Genomic DNA, 17,359 nt, shown 5'->3' on the forward strand with positions numbered 1-17,359 from the left:
GACCGGACAGGTAGAACGTCTGGAAAAATATTTAAACTAAAGTGAGGAACCATAATTAACTCAAATATTAATAAAAAAAATTTAGGAAAAATTTTAGAAATAAAATACAACCAAGTTAAATGAGCCGGTGCCCAAGCGATGGGTAACCTAGTAGGAAGTTGCGGTTCTCGCAACTAGGAGCCCTAGACCTGGGGAAAAATTCATAAAATAATTTTTGGGACTCCAGAGAAGGGTCATTGAGGTTTCTATGGCATTAGAATGCCAAGAAAATACTTAAAAAAATTTTTCAATCGATACAGACAATTTTGGCCCGTTAAGCCAAACGGAGGGCATTTTGGTCATTTCGTCTTCAGAGATGATTTTTGGCCGACTTGTCCAGTTAAGTAAATAATTATTATAATATAAAATGTGAATAAATATTGCTAAAAATTGAATTGAAAATGAGTTGAGAAAAAAAGAAAAGAAAATGAAAGTAAATACTTAATTATGACATCATATGATGTCTTTAAAAAGAGCTTCACCAATCATCTTTTAACAAGCACCTTTAAATCAATTAAAAAGGAAAAAAAGGAGTTAAAAAATTGAAAAAATTTTCTGCTCATCTCCTTCAATTTCCGGCAGCCCCTCTTTCCCTCACTATCTCCATTAAAGCTTTCTCTTTTTCTTGCTAAAACCTCACCCTTTACACAATAAAACCTCATCCTCACTTCACTAAAATTTATCCTCACACCCTAAATCATATTTAAACAGCTATTAGAGGGAGAAATCTTGAAGATTGACAAGCTCAAGTGGGAGCTTTAATAAGGTTAGTGTCCAATATCTTCCTCTCTCTTTAAATTCATGACTAGAAAGTTGATTTAACTTGAAATTTATAAGAAATTCAAATGAAAACCTTTGATGTACTCACTTTATATTTTTGGAAGCCATGGATTTATTAGAGTTTTGATGATTTCTTTGGATTAAATGAGTATATAAGCTGCCCTTGATATGAACTTAACAAAAGCACATTGAATTGTAGGTTAATGGAAGAGTAGAGAAATTGAGAATCTAGGGTTTTGAGCAAATTGGAGTTTAGCTCCTATAATGGTGTAGGAACATTTTAATGGTCAATTAGTGACCATTTGATTATTGGTAAACAAGAAATGAAGTGTGTTTAGTGATGGGATTTAGGTTTAGTGTGGCTGCCCTAGGTGACCTGCAGAATTGGACATGAGTCCAGCAAGTTTGGGCAGCCATAACTTGAACTGTAGAGGTTCAATTGGTGCAAGGACAATTGAACATGAAACTAGACACATAATGGCACAACTTTGGTGAAGAAACCATGCCCATAAAACCAAACCAAGTAGACCAAAAGCTTGCCCCAATCCGGGTGACCTGCAGTCTGTTTCTGCAGAATGACCAAATGAACAGTGATTGTTCATTTGGCCATAACTCAGTGTAGAATGGTCCAATTGACCTGAAATTTTACCAGCAATAAGTTAAGATATAGATCAAAAACTTTCATGAAGAAACCTAACCCAAATTATGACCAGAACCTATCCAACAAGTGAGTTGTAGTCACTGTTCACTGCACTATAGATATGGTCAGTCCAGAAAAATTCCAATCCGGCCAGTTGTGGTTTTTGGACCATAACTTGAGTTACAAAACTCCAAATAGAGTAATTCAAAAAAGGAAATTCAACTAGACAAAATAAGGAACAACTTTCATGTTGATCATTTTGGCAAATTCTCACTGAAAAATGACTAATGGAACAGTAAAAATAAGGTATGAAAACTGAAAATTCTGCTCAATTAACTTGAAGCTTAGAAATGGTATTGGCAACCAATACCAACAAATTTTGAATACAAAATGTGGTATGTTGGGAGTATTAAATCCAATGTACCTATTGTCTATGCAAAAGTCAACATTTTGGTTGACTAATGAAGTGAATAGTAACACCAAAACTTGAAATTCAAAAATTGTAAAACTCAAAAGTGTAAAATGCCCTAGTATACCTAACAAGATTGGTTTGGATAGCTTGGCATGCCAATAGGGTTCAGTTAGCAGTACTGCACATGGAATTATGCCATTCTGTGATTTCATGGCTTTTAGCCATTCTGACATTATGTTGATATTTGGCCTTGTGCCTAATGTTATTACAGCTTATTAGCTGTTCTGTTGCACACCAAGAGACACATATGTGACCGATGGTGTGACGGCTCGAGGTACTTGATACCCAGTGCCAGTTTACCCATTTATCCAGTCTGGTCGTCCAGTATAGGTTACTTGGGCAACCAAAAATGAAAGTGGATAAATTTAATGAAATAATGAATATAACAAGTACAAAATAAGTAAGACTACAAATATTCATCGAAAATTTATTTGCAATGAGACATCAATACATTCACTGCATATTTATTTTCTGTTATTTCTTTTTATTTTATTATTGGCACCACTAGCATTATTGCTTAGCGCGTTGCTTTTTCCACACATAGGTTCTGGAGATACTGAGCGAGAGCCCAGTAAACCACAGACTGGGTGAGATCTCCTGCAGCTCTGCATAGTGTCCGTGTCACCTCACCATCTTCAGTGCATTGGTAGGACACTAGGTTTCATTTTGGTATTTTGTAACTAACTTTTATTTTCTCTTGTGTAATTGAGACTTGTGTAATGTATTTTGATGTTGATATAAATAGTGAAAATTGTGTTTATGAATGGAAAATTGAGTATTTATTTATTGCTTATATATGAATACCATGAGAAATTAATGATTGAGAAATGGAAATGTTGTTGAAAAATATTGAGATTTTGATGATTATTGGAGTTTGAGAATGATTGAAAATGATTATTGAAAGTGTTTTTCACAGGTTCCTGAGAACTGTTTTCTCCATTTTTAGCCGGTACTCTGCCGGATTTTCTATAAAATTTTCGAAACCTCAAATAAATTATAATTTCAATAAATAACTTAAATGAATTATATTTCACAAATTATATTCAAAATTATGATAAAAATAAATTAAGGAAGAATAAAAATGATTGAGATAAAATAGAGTGTTCCGGTACACTGTGTGACATATCTTACTCAGATATACTGTAGACGGATAAGGGGTGTCACAACTTTATAACTTTTCCTCCAATTTATTATCCAAACTTTTATTATTTTAAAGAAACTCTAGTGTTAAGATACAGCTACCAACATTTTATCAAACTACCTATACGTTACCCGTAACCAGAACACCTACATTTAAAGGTAATAAAGGCTAAGAACAAACAAATAACATGAACTGATGAACAAAAGGTAAACTTAAGAGAATAACCACCTATGTGGGGCTCTTTAACATAACATAAACTTGACAAAAATTACGAGCATGAAAACAAAGAAAATAAAAAAAGAGCACTTGATAAAGCAACGGTCTAGACACTCACCTGTAGGGGATTGAATCTATTGAACTAATTATGGAGTCACAAATACTGTAGAGCTGCGTGCCAATGGTCTGGGGACTAATGCTTGCCTTGAAATAAAGAATACCAAGTTAGAATGCAGTTGAGCCGAAGTGACAGTAACCGGGTTGTAATGAGACTGAGCTTGGAAAATAAAGGTGGATATAAAGATGATGAAGACGAAACTGAAATTGAGAGATGGTATCACAGAGTAATGAACAAACTGAAAATGAAGAGTTTCAACGTCCGACACTCCTTCAATGGAAATACTTTAGAAAACTGGTTTCTGAAGTTTTTCTATTTTGAAAGTTTAAAAATAGCAGAGTAGTAAGACTGAATCAATTTTCAGAGCCTTTCCACTATAATCACCACCATTTTTTCTTCCTCCTCCATAGTTTTTTTTCATGCAGGTATTTATAGGGAACGGGTGCTCCTAATGAAGGGTCAGGATTTCCCCTGAGGGAGATGGAAGGTTTGGATTTTAAAAGACATGATCTGATGCCTGAGAATTGAAGAGAATCAAAATGAACGGCTAAGATCCTATTCAGAATATTTGTCCTTTCTCTTTTCTAATCCAACGGCTCAAAATCTTATTGTCAAGGGAGATCCGAGGGCCGAGAATAAAAGGCGCCGGTCTTGTTGTCTTCTCTTTAATCCAAGGGCTCTAGGCTTGTCCTTACAAGTAAGATCAACAGTGGAGATCGAGATGCACAGGACTGTCATGATATTTCCTGGCGCCTGTCAGCATTTGTAGGCGATTCTGCAAATGAAGCGTGCGGTGAAGATTTGATCTTGCCTGCAACACTTTAACTACCTTGGCTCTGATTATGAAAAGGGTTATCGAAAATTGTCTCATCCTTTCCTTGCGTTCCGATCTCCCATTCCTTCCGATCTTTTTATTATGACCTTTTTTCGATCTCTAATACCGGGCCCTTCTCCCGATCTCTCCCATTCTAAAACCTTCCTTTCTATCCGAGCTGCTTCAGTCAAAGCATTTAATCCTTCGATTACCGATGCATCCGCTTCGATTTCCGCTAGTAATAAATGCTCAGACCCCCCTATATATATGCCTCAACGGGGCGTCTTTTCGCATTTCATTTCTCCTTTTTCCACTTCTCATTTCTCCCATTCTAGCTTCTCCGGCAACAATCCCGGCCATGGCGACTGCTCTTAATCTTTTTCTGATTGTTCACTTTGTTCCTCGACTAAAAATTTATGATCCTGGTGATCGGAGAATCATGATAACCACCTCTGATGACAGTGAGAGAACCGGACTAATTTACCGATCCAGATCGAGAATATCGATCGTGTCGATCTCGAGTCGGTCGGTCGATATAATCGGCGAACCTATTTCGAGCGAGAAGACTGCTAATTTCCCTTTCAAAATCGGTGACCGCCCTTTGAAATTCATTTGGCTCCTCACCACATCGGGTGTCCCGACTGCGGCTCAGTTCTGGTCGATGACATTGATGATGACCCCTCCTATCACCATGAGAGTCATAGTCACCCTATTTGAGCTGCACATCTATCCAACGCCTATGGCTGACTTTCTGATCAGCCACATCTTTTGATTCAGCCATGAGACTAGGCTTTGACATAGGTCCTTACTAGGTAAAATGTACTGCCGATCTCTAGAGATCACCCAAATGATGTAATCTGACCTTTAAAGGTTCTTAATGGTGTAATCCGATCTCTTGAGATCGCCCAAATGATGTAATCTGACCTTTAAAAGTTCTTAATGATGTAATCCGATCTCTTGAGATAGCCCAAATGACGTAATCTGATCTTTTAGAAATGAAATGAAATTTTATTAGACAGTTGTCACTTAATTATTGCATTGGTTATTTTCTGATCTCTAATGTGCATATCCGATCTGGTTCCTAACTGAATATCCCTTAGCCAATCTGTAATTCTGAACATCTACCTTAATCCGCCGATTTTTAATTAGCCGATCTCCCCTTATTTATTTATGGAATTTCTAGAATGTTCTTGCGACGTGTAAGAAAAGCTAGCGAATTCCGCTAACCGATGCACCGCTTGGGACACTGTGAGCATTGAATGCTCAGACGGGTATAAATAGGAGAAGGGTCAGTCAGTTGCTCCTTTATGTTATTTTCAACACTCCGCGAGCAATTCCAAAAATTCTCTCGTTTCTTCAAGTTCTTCCGATACCGATCACACTCCGATAAGGGTTTTGATCTTTCTCTTAGTTAAACTTCTTCCATTTCTTTGAAAATGAGCGGCGCCAAGGGTCAGAGAGAGGCGAGCCCCCCTTCTTTTCATGTCTCGTGGTCATCGGATGAAGTTGAAGTGGTCGGACCAAGTGGGCGATCTAAACCTCCCATGAATTCCGCTTTAGTTCGTGGTCGAGCAACTCAATCAAGATAGACATCTTCCTCTGGTAGAGAAAACCTCCCTGTGGATGAGTTGCCATCGGTCCTTCAGGAAACCGATCTGCAATCCATTAGTCAAAAATACAACCTTTAAACTGATTCCTTTGAGCTTATCAGATGCCATGGCGATCTCAGAGCCGATCACTCTTTCGAGGAAAATGATGCGATCATGGTGTACGAAGAGCAATTAAAAGTCAGGCTTCGGTTTCCCCTTGACGACTTCTTCAAGGACGTCCTGAAATTTCACCATGTCTCGGTGGCCTAAGTACATCCGAACTCATGGCGGATCCTGGTAGCCTTCAGAGGCCTCTGCCGAGCTAAGGGACTCGATCCTCCAGTGAAGGTGTTCACTGAGCTGCATAGGCTCACTCGTCGAAAGGATGATGAGTACTTGTTCTTTCAAGCGAAACCGCACTGTGGGCTCTTTACCGATCTGCCCTCCTTACTGAAGAACTAGAAAAATCGCTTCTTCATGTTGAGGAGCAAGATTCCGAATAGTTTTGAAGGTTTCCCCTGAAGCTGGCAATATCTGGTCCCGCCACTTCCGAAGCATGTTGCCCTAAGTAGGGATGAGGGTGCAATGGTGATGGAGCTAAAGGATCAGACGGCCACTCAGAAGTTCTCCTGTTTAGATGCAGTGATGGCCGAACTGCACCATTGGATGATGCGGCTAGTTACCGGCGAAGAACGCGGGCTTCAGCTCTCTGACCTCGGTCCTGGGACTTTCTACATCTCTGATCTCTTGGCCTTAGCGAACTCACTGACTTTTCTTTGTACAGGTATGGCAGGTAGCGAGGCTTCCAAAGAGAGCCGAAAGCGTAAGAGGGAGGTCTCCAAGAAAGTGCGGGAGATGAAGCACGCCGAGGCCTCACAAACGCTAATGCAATATTCAGGAGAGGTGCTGAGAGGCTCGCCCTAAACCTCGGGACCGCCGATCCCTGAAATAGAAGTAGTCCGGTCTCCTCCTCGATAAGAAGAACCACTGCCTCCACCTACTCCTTTGAGTGCGAAAGGTGGTCCTTCCCAACCTACTACGAGGACCCTTTCCCGCGGCGCCCAAGTCCTCATTCATTCCTTGGAGAAGAACCAATCTGTACGGGAGAACCCGGGTTTGGCAAAGGTTCTGGGAGCTTCCATATGCCTCCAGGAGGATCGGTGCAGGCTGACCCAAGGCAACATCGATGATCTCCTGGCCCAGACGATGAGCTTGAGTGTGGAGAGCTTGGTGAACCAGCATATCATTAGGGAAAAGGCTCATCATTTGAGTCAGGAGATCCTAAAGGTGGTCCAGGATGCAGCTTTCGCTCGAGCCCAACTTTCATCCGCCCAGGACTATATAGCTGAAATTGAAAGGCGAATGAAATCCTATAAGGATAAATTGGCCGAACAGGCTCATGATCTTGAAGAAGCTCGGGCGCTCCGAGCTGCTAATGTCGCTCGCCTCACTAAAGAACTTAAAGCGAAAGAAGAAGAGGCAGTGACGAGGGAGGCCGGTGCTTACGTGAACGCCCACGGGGACCTTTTGGCCGAGCTCAGAAGGCATTATCCTGAGGAGGACTTTTCTTGGATGGTGGACCTGGCTCCCCAAGACAAAGAGGAGAGCGAGGAGGAAGCTGAGGGAGATAGAGAGGGTGAGCGAAATGTGAAACAGGCTGGGGGTGATCCTCCAGCCGAATGACTTGTATTTTTTACTTTGAAATGAAATGAAATTCTCTCTTTTGTTCAATGACTTGATGAGATCAGAAAGTATCTAAGTTGTACAAGCGCTTGATTGTTTGAACATGTTAGAACATCAAACTTGAAAGGGATTATTAATCTATGTATGAGAGGTCGGAAAGACATTGTAAGCATGAGATCGACCTAAGCCGAGAACAAACACCAAACGGAACTTAAGATTTTTAAAATTGGAAACCTGATTTGAATACTTAAGATCGGAAGCACCATTAAGTCAGATTGAAACCTTAACTTTATTAAACGATTATCCACCATATTTATAAAAGGGAGATCGGAAATAAGACTGGATGGCACGAAGACCTAATGTTAGTTTGATTTCGTTTGACGAGAGATCGGAAATGTGATTGACTGGCAAAGAGACTTGATAATTGGTTTGAGAGATCGATAATGAATTGAACAACATGGAGACTTGGTGTTGGGGATCGATTTCAAAGTTTATTGATTTTGGAGATCGGCCAAAATATGGTGTCGACAATTACAATGCTTCCCACCATTTTCAGATGCCCTGGATACATTTCAGGTGTCAGATTGACATAGCTAAACTCGAACTCCAATTTGCTTTTCTTTTTTGCCAAATGCTAAGTTTAGAATAAAATTCATAAAATATTCGTGGGTAGTCAGAAAATTATAATTTCTTTTGCAATAGTAAAACAGTATTGCTAAGGATGTGGGGCATGATTAAAGAATTTTTGGGGTTAGTTTGGATATTTTTTTGCATGATATTAATTTTAAGCCTAATAGCTGAATTGTGTAGTTATATGAGTTTTAACTGGTTTGGCAGACCCAGGAGGGCCAGTATGATGTTATTGTATTGTGGGCTTGAGGCCATTAGATTAGGAAGTGTGTTTGAGCTATTTTGCAGGTTGGGTAGATCCTAGGTATAGGAAAAATTCTACCGAATTTCTTACATAAATTTAGGATGTCTTTAACTCTTTAAGTCCTTGTTTTGTTTTAATATTGATATATTCATGAATATAATTGTTTAGGTGATCTAAGTTAACCCTCTTCCTCTTCCCAGCTACTTCAGTGATCTTCGGTTAATCTATGTAGATATTAATTTTATTTGTAATTTTAATATTAATAATTTATATGCAAGGCATGCTCATGCATTTACATATATGTATATATGTTTTTAGTTAAATACTAGGCATGCTCTTTTGTTGTATACTTTATTGAACTTGATTGTGGATGTCGCCTTAAGGTAATTTAGAGTTGTGTTCGTGTGTTGGTGTGTGTATGGTATGGATGTGGACTTGGTGGGACAGTAATCGCTCGAAGCTTGGTAGCTAAGACCCAATCCTTATATATGGATAAGTCGAGGTGAGTAAGGCTTTGAGTTGATCTCGCTGACCCCTACAATTAGATTATTAAGCAAAAGTCCGACTTGAGTTGACCTTGCTGGCAGACATTAAAATTAAGTGAGCTATATAGGGGATCAGCTCTCATATATATATTGATATGACACACGGGTGTGTGTGCTTGCTCCAAATTATCTTTTGTGCAAATATTGCTTGAATTGTTTGATACTGTGTGTCTATGTTGCATTTCAGATATAGGAAATGCATTAGATCTAGATAGTTATAGAAATTATATTTAAAATCAATATTTTACTCTATGAGTCGAATGCTCACCCCTATTCAACTATTTTTCCTCAGGTCACATGTGGACTTATTGAAAATAACCTACTTTCCTTTCTCGCAGGTTTAACCGAAAAAGTTTAGTTGTGCTTTCATTATCTTTTGTTCAATTCTAGAACTTCGCATGTACCAGTAGTTATATATTTTTATATAGGGTTGTAATAACTTAATCTTTGGAGTTGTAAACCTTTTTAAGTGAGAATGCTTGGGTGTATGAGACATTTACTACTATTGATGGAGGGAGCTAAGCTCCCAAATGTTGAATTATTTATATTGAGGATTGTGAGAGTAAGCTGAGTTCCCCATATTATTATTTTTATTTGTTTGCAGATTAGGTGAGTTAGTGTTTCCCGTTAGATAGTCCAATTTACGGTTGGATTCTGTCCGTTTATTTTCTTAAAATTGTACTACTATTTTGGGCTCTATGAATGGATTAGAAATAGTTAAGCTTACTATAGACTTCGGGGGCCTTATGCTGATCCAAGTCTTAGTGCCGGTCTAGTCTAAAAATCGGGTCATGACATTAATATAATTGAATTATATGAATATTATTTGTTAAGATAGGATTGTATTATGGAACAGAAATTATTTGCCTTTTTTTAAACTCTAATACATAATTTTTTGAAACTTTTAATTTAGTTATATTTTTAGCATAGCAATATAACTATAATATATTCATATTTCTGGTATTTGTCAAGGATTATATTACTATAGCAGCAAAGGATTTCTTTTCCTTTTTATTTTAATTTGAGATTTTTTTTTAATCTTCATTTAGAGGTTCTGCAACAATTTTTAATTATTTATATATAATTATTATTCAACATTTTTTCAATTCAACTTCAGAAGACAATTGATTTCTATCTACATTACAATTATATTAGAAGCAAAATTATAAAACATATAATATTTTAAGTTCATAAAAGTATTGTTTAATATATAATAATTGAATTAGAATTATAATAAAGTAATAAACTTTAATAATTAATTAAAAAATAGCCTCAGAAGAAAAATATAAAAAATAAAATAAAAAACATTTTGGGTTTCAATAGAATATTAATTGATAATCGTTTGAAACTGATAATTGTTTGAAATATAAAAGATGCCATTTTTTAAGAAAAATATAATTTTCCAATTTTTTTAGTTGATATTTTACTAAAAAAATCAAATTTTTTTGAAAATATGAAAATTAAGATTTTTTAAATAATATGAATTTCTATTTTTGTTTTCTTTTTAATTTTATTTTAAATTGTAATAAAACTTAATTAAGTGGAAGTTAAATAGAAGTACAACTAAGTATTTTAAATTTTAAATTAATTTAAATAGTAAAGTTATATAATTATAAATAGTATAAAAAATTAATGGTATTTTTGTGTTTATAAAGTATTGTATGATAATATTTGAATTAGAATTATTATAAAATAATAAACCTTAATAATTAATAAAAAAATAATCTTAGAAGAAAAAATATAAAAAATAAAATTAAAATTTTTTTTTTGAAACATAAAAGATACTTTTTTTCAAAAAATATAATTTTCTTGTTTTTTTAGTTAATATTTCATTAAATTTTTTTTTTGAATTGTAATAAAGACTTAATTAAATAAAAGTTAAATAGAAGTAGAATTAGGTGTTTTATATTTATATAAATTTTAAATTAATTTAAATAATAAAAATTATATAATTATAAATAATATAAAATAATGGTATTTGTGCGTTTATAAAAGTATTGTATAATAATATTTGAATTAGATTATAATAAAATAATAAAATTTAATAATTAATTAAAATAATCTTAGAATAAAAATATAAAAAATAAAATTAAAAACAATGTGAGTTTGAATTAAATATTAATTGATAATTGTTTGAATAAAAAATACCAATTTTTTTAGAAAAATATAATTTTCTGATTTTTTTAGTAAATGTTTTATTAAAAATCAATTTTTTGGAAATATGAAAATTATTATTTTTTAAAAAATATGAATTTCTATTTTGATTAATTTCTTTTTATAAAATTTTATTTTGAATTGTAATAAAAAAAAAAACTTAATTAAATAGAAGTTAAATAAAAGTAGAATTAAGTATTTTAAATTTATATAAATTTTAAATTAATTTAAATAATAAAAATTATATAATTGCAAATAATATAAAATATTAGAGTAATTTGGACTTGTCATAAGGTATCATTTTGACATAAATGGAACCCTGGTTTTTTAGGTGTTAAAATGCGAAATCAGACATTGTAATGTATTTTTACTATAATTTTTTAACTTGATATATAAATGCATAAATTAAATAAATTTTAATATAAAAATTTTAGGTAACAATATACTTTTAAAATTTTTATCATTATTTTACTTTTACAAAGTAAATTTTATTTTATAAATAAATGTCATTATTAAATTTTATTTTATAAATAATTATCATTTCGTAAATTAGTAAAGTCCAATATGTTAATGAAAAGAAAAAAAAAAGCCTAAAAAATTTAATTGCATTTTTATTCTAATTTATTTTTCATAAAGTAATTTTTATTCTAAAAATAATTATCATTACATAAATTAATTAAGTCCGATATAATAATAAAAATAATTAAAATTAAAATATGCAAAAAAAATATAGGTGCTATAATCAGCATAATTCTATTTTTATTTTTAAAAATCATTTTCGTTTAATTATTGAAATGATTAATAAAAATATTAATTATTCATTTCAATTTTGAAAATTTATAGATAAAATTAATGCTAATTTTACAATATTGAATAAAATTATCTAAATTTTATAATATAGATAAACTTAGAAAACTTAAAAAAAAAAAAATCATATTCGAATATAGTGTTAAATATTTGTATTAATCCAATTACTTTTAGATAAATCATAACGCAAATAGCATTTGTATAAATTATTCGACTCATTTATAATATACCTCATGCATTATAAAAATACATCATACAATATCAAAATATATATTGATACGATATTATTTATCTATCGTAATAATGATAATAACAATGATAATAATAGCAATAATAATAATTGATATAATACCATTTTAAAAATATTTAATGTATCATTCAATCAACTAAATAATAAATATATTATCTAACTCTATATATTAAGAATAAACTTGTCATCTTATTCGAAATTCTAAATCTTATTATAATTGAATTTCATTCAACTGAATACCAACATAATTATATTTAATACTTATATAAACCCTAAATCTTCATTGTTAAGCATGCCATTCTTACTAATCAATTTATACACTTTTCCTATATCAGCTCTAATTTGAGCGTCAGAGGGTTCTGGGTCCTCACTAGAGCATCCCTATAGACTTTTGACCCATTTATTCTATGTTTTGTAGATCTAAAATTGTAAAAAATTTTCATATACCGCAACAATAATAATACTCATTTATGATAAACTTTTAAAGGTGGGAAAAACATGTTTTAGATTTTATTTTTAACTGATTATATTTTTTATAAAATTATATATAATAATAATATATGAACTAATTAAAAAATTACATGATCAAATTTATATGTATTTATAAAGAAAACTTAAAATTATGAAATTCATATTTTAATTATAAAAACTTTTTTTAATAAATCTAACTTTCTCTCATATTTATTTATAGACACACTTTTTTATTTAATTGATATATTATATATTTTTATTTTCAATAATTTAAATTTTATTAATATATTTTTAATTTTACATGAAATTCTTATAAAAACTTAGTTTTATAATAATTTATAATTTTACAAAATAATCTTCTGTTATGTTAACCTAACAAATATAATTTGATAAAAAAAAAAGATACTATTAACTTTAAACTAAGAAAAACATTAAAATATAAACAAATTAAATTTATCTTTTCTAAAAAATAGATTTTGGATGAATTTAATAATGTTTTAATTAATATATATTATTAATTTATCATTTTAAATATTACTTTTATGCATTAATGATTTTTAAAGACGTAGCATTAATTATATCATAATTTTTTATTATATTATATTATATTTAATAGTTACAATAATATTTTATGTTAATAATTAAATTAATTATAACATATATTTTTTTAAAATAATAACATAATTGGTGATATTATTATATCTATTATAAATAGCAGTTTATAAATCAATAAATGTTTTTATAGGATTATATATATATATATATAAATATATATATCTCCCTCTCTTTAAAATTGCTAAAAAAAAATCTTCATCAGATATGCGGCCACGGCCCGCAATTATTCCTTTTGTAGACAACTCCCCCAATTCAAATAGCTCAACAAACTAAGATTTAATTAGGCGTAATTCAACGTGCTTTTCCGTTTTCACATTTCATTCAATTGAGTGAATCTACCTACCTGTACCAGTCTTAATTTTCTTTATTTTAATAGGAAAATTAATAAAAATGAGAATTAATTAAAAAATAAATAATTTCTTTAATTTAAATTTTAATACCTATGTCTTTAAAATTACACCTAACTCTTTGTTAATCATCCAATTTTTTAGGTCTCCTGAAATACTTTAATTGTATCTAAAGGACCAAAATGGTAATTGATGACCCACCAAACAGTCAACATGAATCTTTGAACCCATATAGAGAAGATACGAAAGCTAAGGATGAACTAAGCATGGAATCCAACTCTCCACGCTCTCAACTCCTTGAAACACCACCACCCATCACCACCGCCACCGCCGCCGCCACCGCCACCCCCAAGAAACTAGCTTTAATCCCACTTGTTTTCCTTATCTTCTTTGAGGTCTCCGGCGGGCCATATGGTGAAGAATCCACCGTGGGTGCTGCAGGGCCTCTTTGGGCCTTATTGGGCTTCCTCATTTTTCCCTTTATCTGGAGCATCCCTGAGGCTCTCATCACCGCCGAGCTCACCGCTGCCTTCCCCGGCAACGGCAGTTTTGTCATCTGGGCTGACCAGGCTTTTGGGCCCTTCTGGGGTTCGCTGTTGGGCTCCTGGAAGTTCCTTACTGGTGTCCTGAACTTGGCCTCATACCCAGTTCTTTGCATGGATTATCTCAAGCTAGTGTTTCCAGTTTTCTCTACAGGTTTGCCTCACTATGTTGCAGTATTAGTCTTAACTTTGATGCTATCTTTTCTGAACTACACAGGCTTGGCTATAGTTGGATACACTGCAGTGACTTTGGGTGTTGTATCCCTCTCACCATTCGTAGTATTGACTCTGTTTTCATTCCCCAAGATCGATCCTTCCAGGTGGATCAGTTTGGGCGAAAAGGGTGTCCAAAAAGATTGGACTTTGTATTTCAATACTCTTTTTTGGAACTTGAATTTCTGGGATTCTGCTAGTACTTTAGCAGGGGAAGTTGAGGACCCTCGAAGAACTTTTCCAAAAGCACTTTTTGCTGCTGGGTTGGTCACTTGTTTGGGTTATTTAGTGCCTCTTTTAGCTGCTACTGGGGCTATACCACTAAAACAAGAAGATTGGGTTGATGGGTATTTTGCTGATTTGGGTGAAATGATTGCTGGGAAATGGTTGAAGATTTGGATTGAAATCGGTGCATGTTTGTCAGTTGCTGGACTTTATGAAGCTCAATTAAGCAGCTGTGTATACCAGCTTCTGGGTATGGCAGATTTAGGATTTTTGCCAGTGTCTTTTGGAGTGAGATCAAGGTGGTTTAACACACCTTGGTTGGGAATTTTAATCTCAACAATAATAGCACTAGCAGGTTCTTACATGGATTTTGATAATATAATTTCTTCAGTGAATTTCTTGTATTGCTTGGGTATGTTACTGGAATTTGCATCATTTTTATGGTTAAGAAGAAAATTGCCAAATATAAAGAGGCCATTTAGAGTGCCAATGGGGTTGCCTGGTCTGGTAATCATGTGCTTGATTCCATCTGGGTTTTTGGTCTATGTAATGGCAGTGGCAACCACAACTGTGTATTTGGTGAGTGCTATTTTAACTCTTCTTGGTATTCTTTGGTATTTTTTCATCAAGTTCTGCAAATCAAAGATGTGGGTTCAGTTTAACAATGCAGAAGCACAATTGGAGTATCAGGACTAGAGTGTTGTGAAGGATTTATTAGCTTTTCTAAATGTTATAGGATTAAATTGCATATTGTTAAATGATACTGATTACTTCTGTAGCTTGCCTCTTATATACATTTGATGGATTTTGATTCCTCCCATTTTCATGAAATTGGAAATATGATTTAGGCTCCGTTTATTTAATGTAAAATACATTTTCTAATGTTTGGATACTAAGGCATTTTGAGTGCTAGCAACTATGATCATTAAGTAATGCTTTTGTTGCAATAATTATAATCCACGTTGTAAGAGGCGAATGCAGAACCATGCATGATTTGGCTTAAATTAAAATCAAATTTTCACTTAAAAAAATAAAATTTTCAATTATTGAATTTAATTAAAATTAAATTAAACTTAAACCAAAATTAAAACTATGGATTAATCTTTTAGGTAGCCCTAATTCTTAAACTAAAACTAGTCCGCCCACAGTCTAGGACAATGCTTAGCTCATTTTAAATATTTTATTTTAGATTAATTTAAAGTAATCTGCCTGACTAATAATAGCCCATAATCTTAATTGCTTTCATATTAAGGATATTTGATTTAACGATTGAATGCAATGCGATTGAATGCAATGCAACTGATAACTGATAATTGATAATTGTTACTGTTAGCTGATTTATATTAAATATTTAGTAAAATTATATTTAACTGTTATTATTAACATGAATAATGACTAAATAAAGGTATATCATGTAATTTATTTTATTATTGAAATAAATATGATAATTATTATTTTATTATATTATATTATTTATTTTATTATTAAAATAAATAAATAAATAATAAATAACTTAAAAATTGTAATGTACTAACTAAGAAGAAAAAGGAAAACTTAAACGTTACAGAAGAAAGTCAAAATTGGAGAGGTAAATTAGAAAGTAATGAGAGCAAAGTTGTAAATAAATATAAATATAGACATGCAACATTGAATTTGGTATGAGTTTGAAAAACAAGCTTCATTCTAAATCCAGGTTTCCTCGTCATATTAAATTTATAATACTATTTAATTAATATGTTTTAAAAAAATGTTTAACAGCAATTTTAATAATATCAAATGAACCATTTTATCTTTTATTGTTATTAGAATTTTGAAAAAAAAATGAAAAATAAAAAGTATAATTGTGAATTTAATTTTTTTTTTTAAATTAGATGTGATTACTTAGAACCAAACACATTAGTATAAAAGGCAGTTGATAGGTATTGTATTAGTTATCAACGGCCTTTTTTAAAGAGTTTACTAAACACATTAATTTAGTTGTTTGATACTTGTTAGTTACTAATAAACTCCAACAGCTAAACTAAGCACTCCTTAGATATGTTCAAATTGATGAATGAACTATTGAAAATAATAACTTTTCCTCACTCTCTTTTACTAATGTATTTTTGTGTAGGAATCTTTAAACCATTAAATTGATATAAAAAAGGCAACTCTAAATCCAACAAGCTAAGTAACTATAGAAAGCTTTCCATGTTACTTTCAAACAAGATTCAAATTTTCATTGTCCAAATGGACTCCGATAGAAGGCATTATAAGATCACCATAGCACACATTTAATGGGTTGAGTTTATATTAATTCATATTAAAACAATTTGATTCAAATTTTTAATTAAAATCTAAATCTATTGATCCATGCTCTGCCATCAATTTTGAGTTTTTTGACATAGGATTTTTTTTTGTTAATTTGAATAATAAGTGAAACAATATTTATTCTAAAGTCTAAGTGTGAAATATTAATAGACAGCATCGTCATTCCATTCATTTGTTAAGTATAGGCAAGCGGTCCCGAGTCATCGTTTTTTTGGGATGAAATGAAAGTCAAATTCCATATTGAAAGACAAGATTGTTAAGGACATAGATATTGGAGCTGAAGAAGAGTCAAGGTAACGACCTTATTGAATAGGTCATGATCTTGGTCTGGTGGATGAATCATGACCAACAACGAGATCAAAAACTTTTTCAATTTTCTATGTTCACATTATTTCCATGGTGGTTCACATTATTTAAGAGATCTTTGTATAGATATATAGATTATGGATATAAATTAGTCCATAATGCTTGTGCAGAATTTTATTTTATTTTAATGCATGTGGACTGGCTAGTC

At 32.4% G+C, this 17,359-nt stretch overlaps 1 protein-coding gene across 1 annotated transcript; it reads left to right on the top strand.

The window, feature by feature from the left end:
- The first annotated feature begins 13,678 nt into the window (after positions 1-13,678).
- LOC110655638 (probable polyamine transporter At3g13620) lies at positions 13,679-15,366 on the top strand. The gene has a single exon (XM_021812038.2). The coding sequence runs from the start codon at positions 13,738-13,740 to the stop codon at positions 15,229-15,231; it is 1,494 nt and encodes a 497-aa protein (XP_021667730.2). The 5' UTR covers positions 13,679-13,737; the 3' UTR covers positions 15,232-15,366.
- Positions 15,367-17,359: the final 1,993 nt, after the last annotated feature.

Source organism: Hevea brasiliensis, chromosome 4 (genome assembly GCF_030052815.1).
Source record: "Hevea brasiliensis isolate MT/VB/25A 57/8 chromosome 4, ASM3005281v1, whole genome shotgun sequence".
NCBI classification, from domain to species: Eukaryota; Viridiplantae; Streptophyta; class Magnoliopsida; order Malpighiales; family Euphorbiaceae; genus Hevea; species Hevea brasiliensis.

Coding starts and splice junctions, on each gene's coding strand:
- LOC110655638 (XM_021812038.2), top strand. CDS start 13,738: ATGGTAATTGATGACCCACCAAACAGTCAACATGAATCTTTGAACCCA.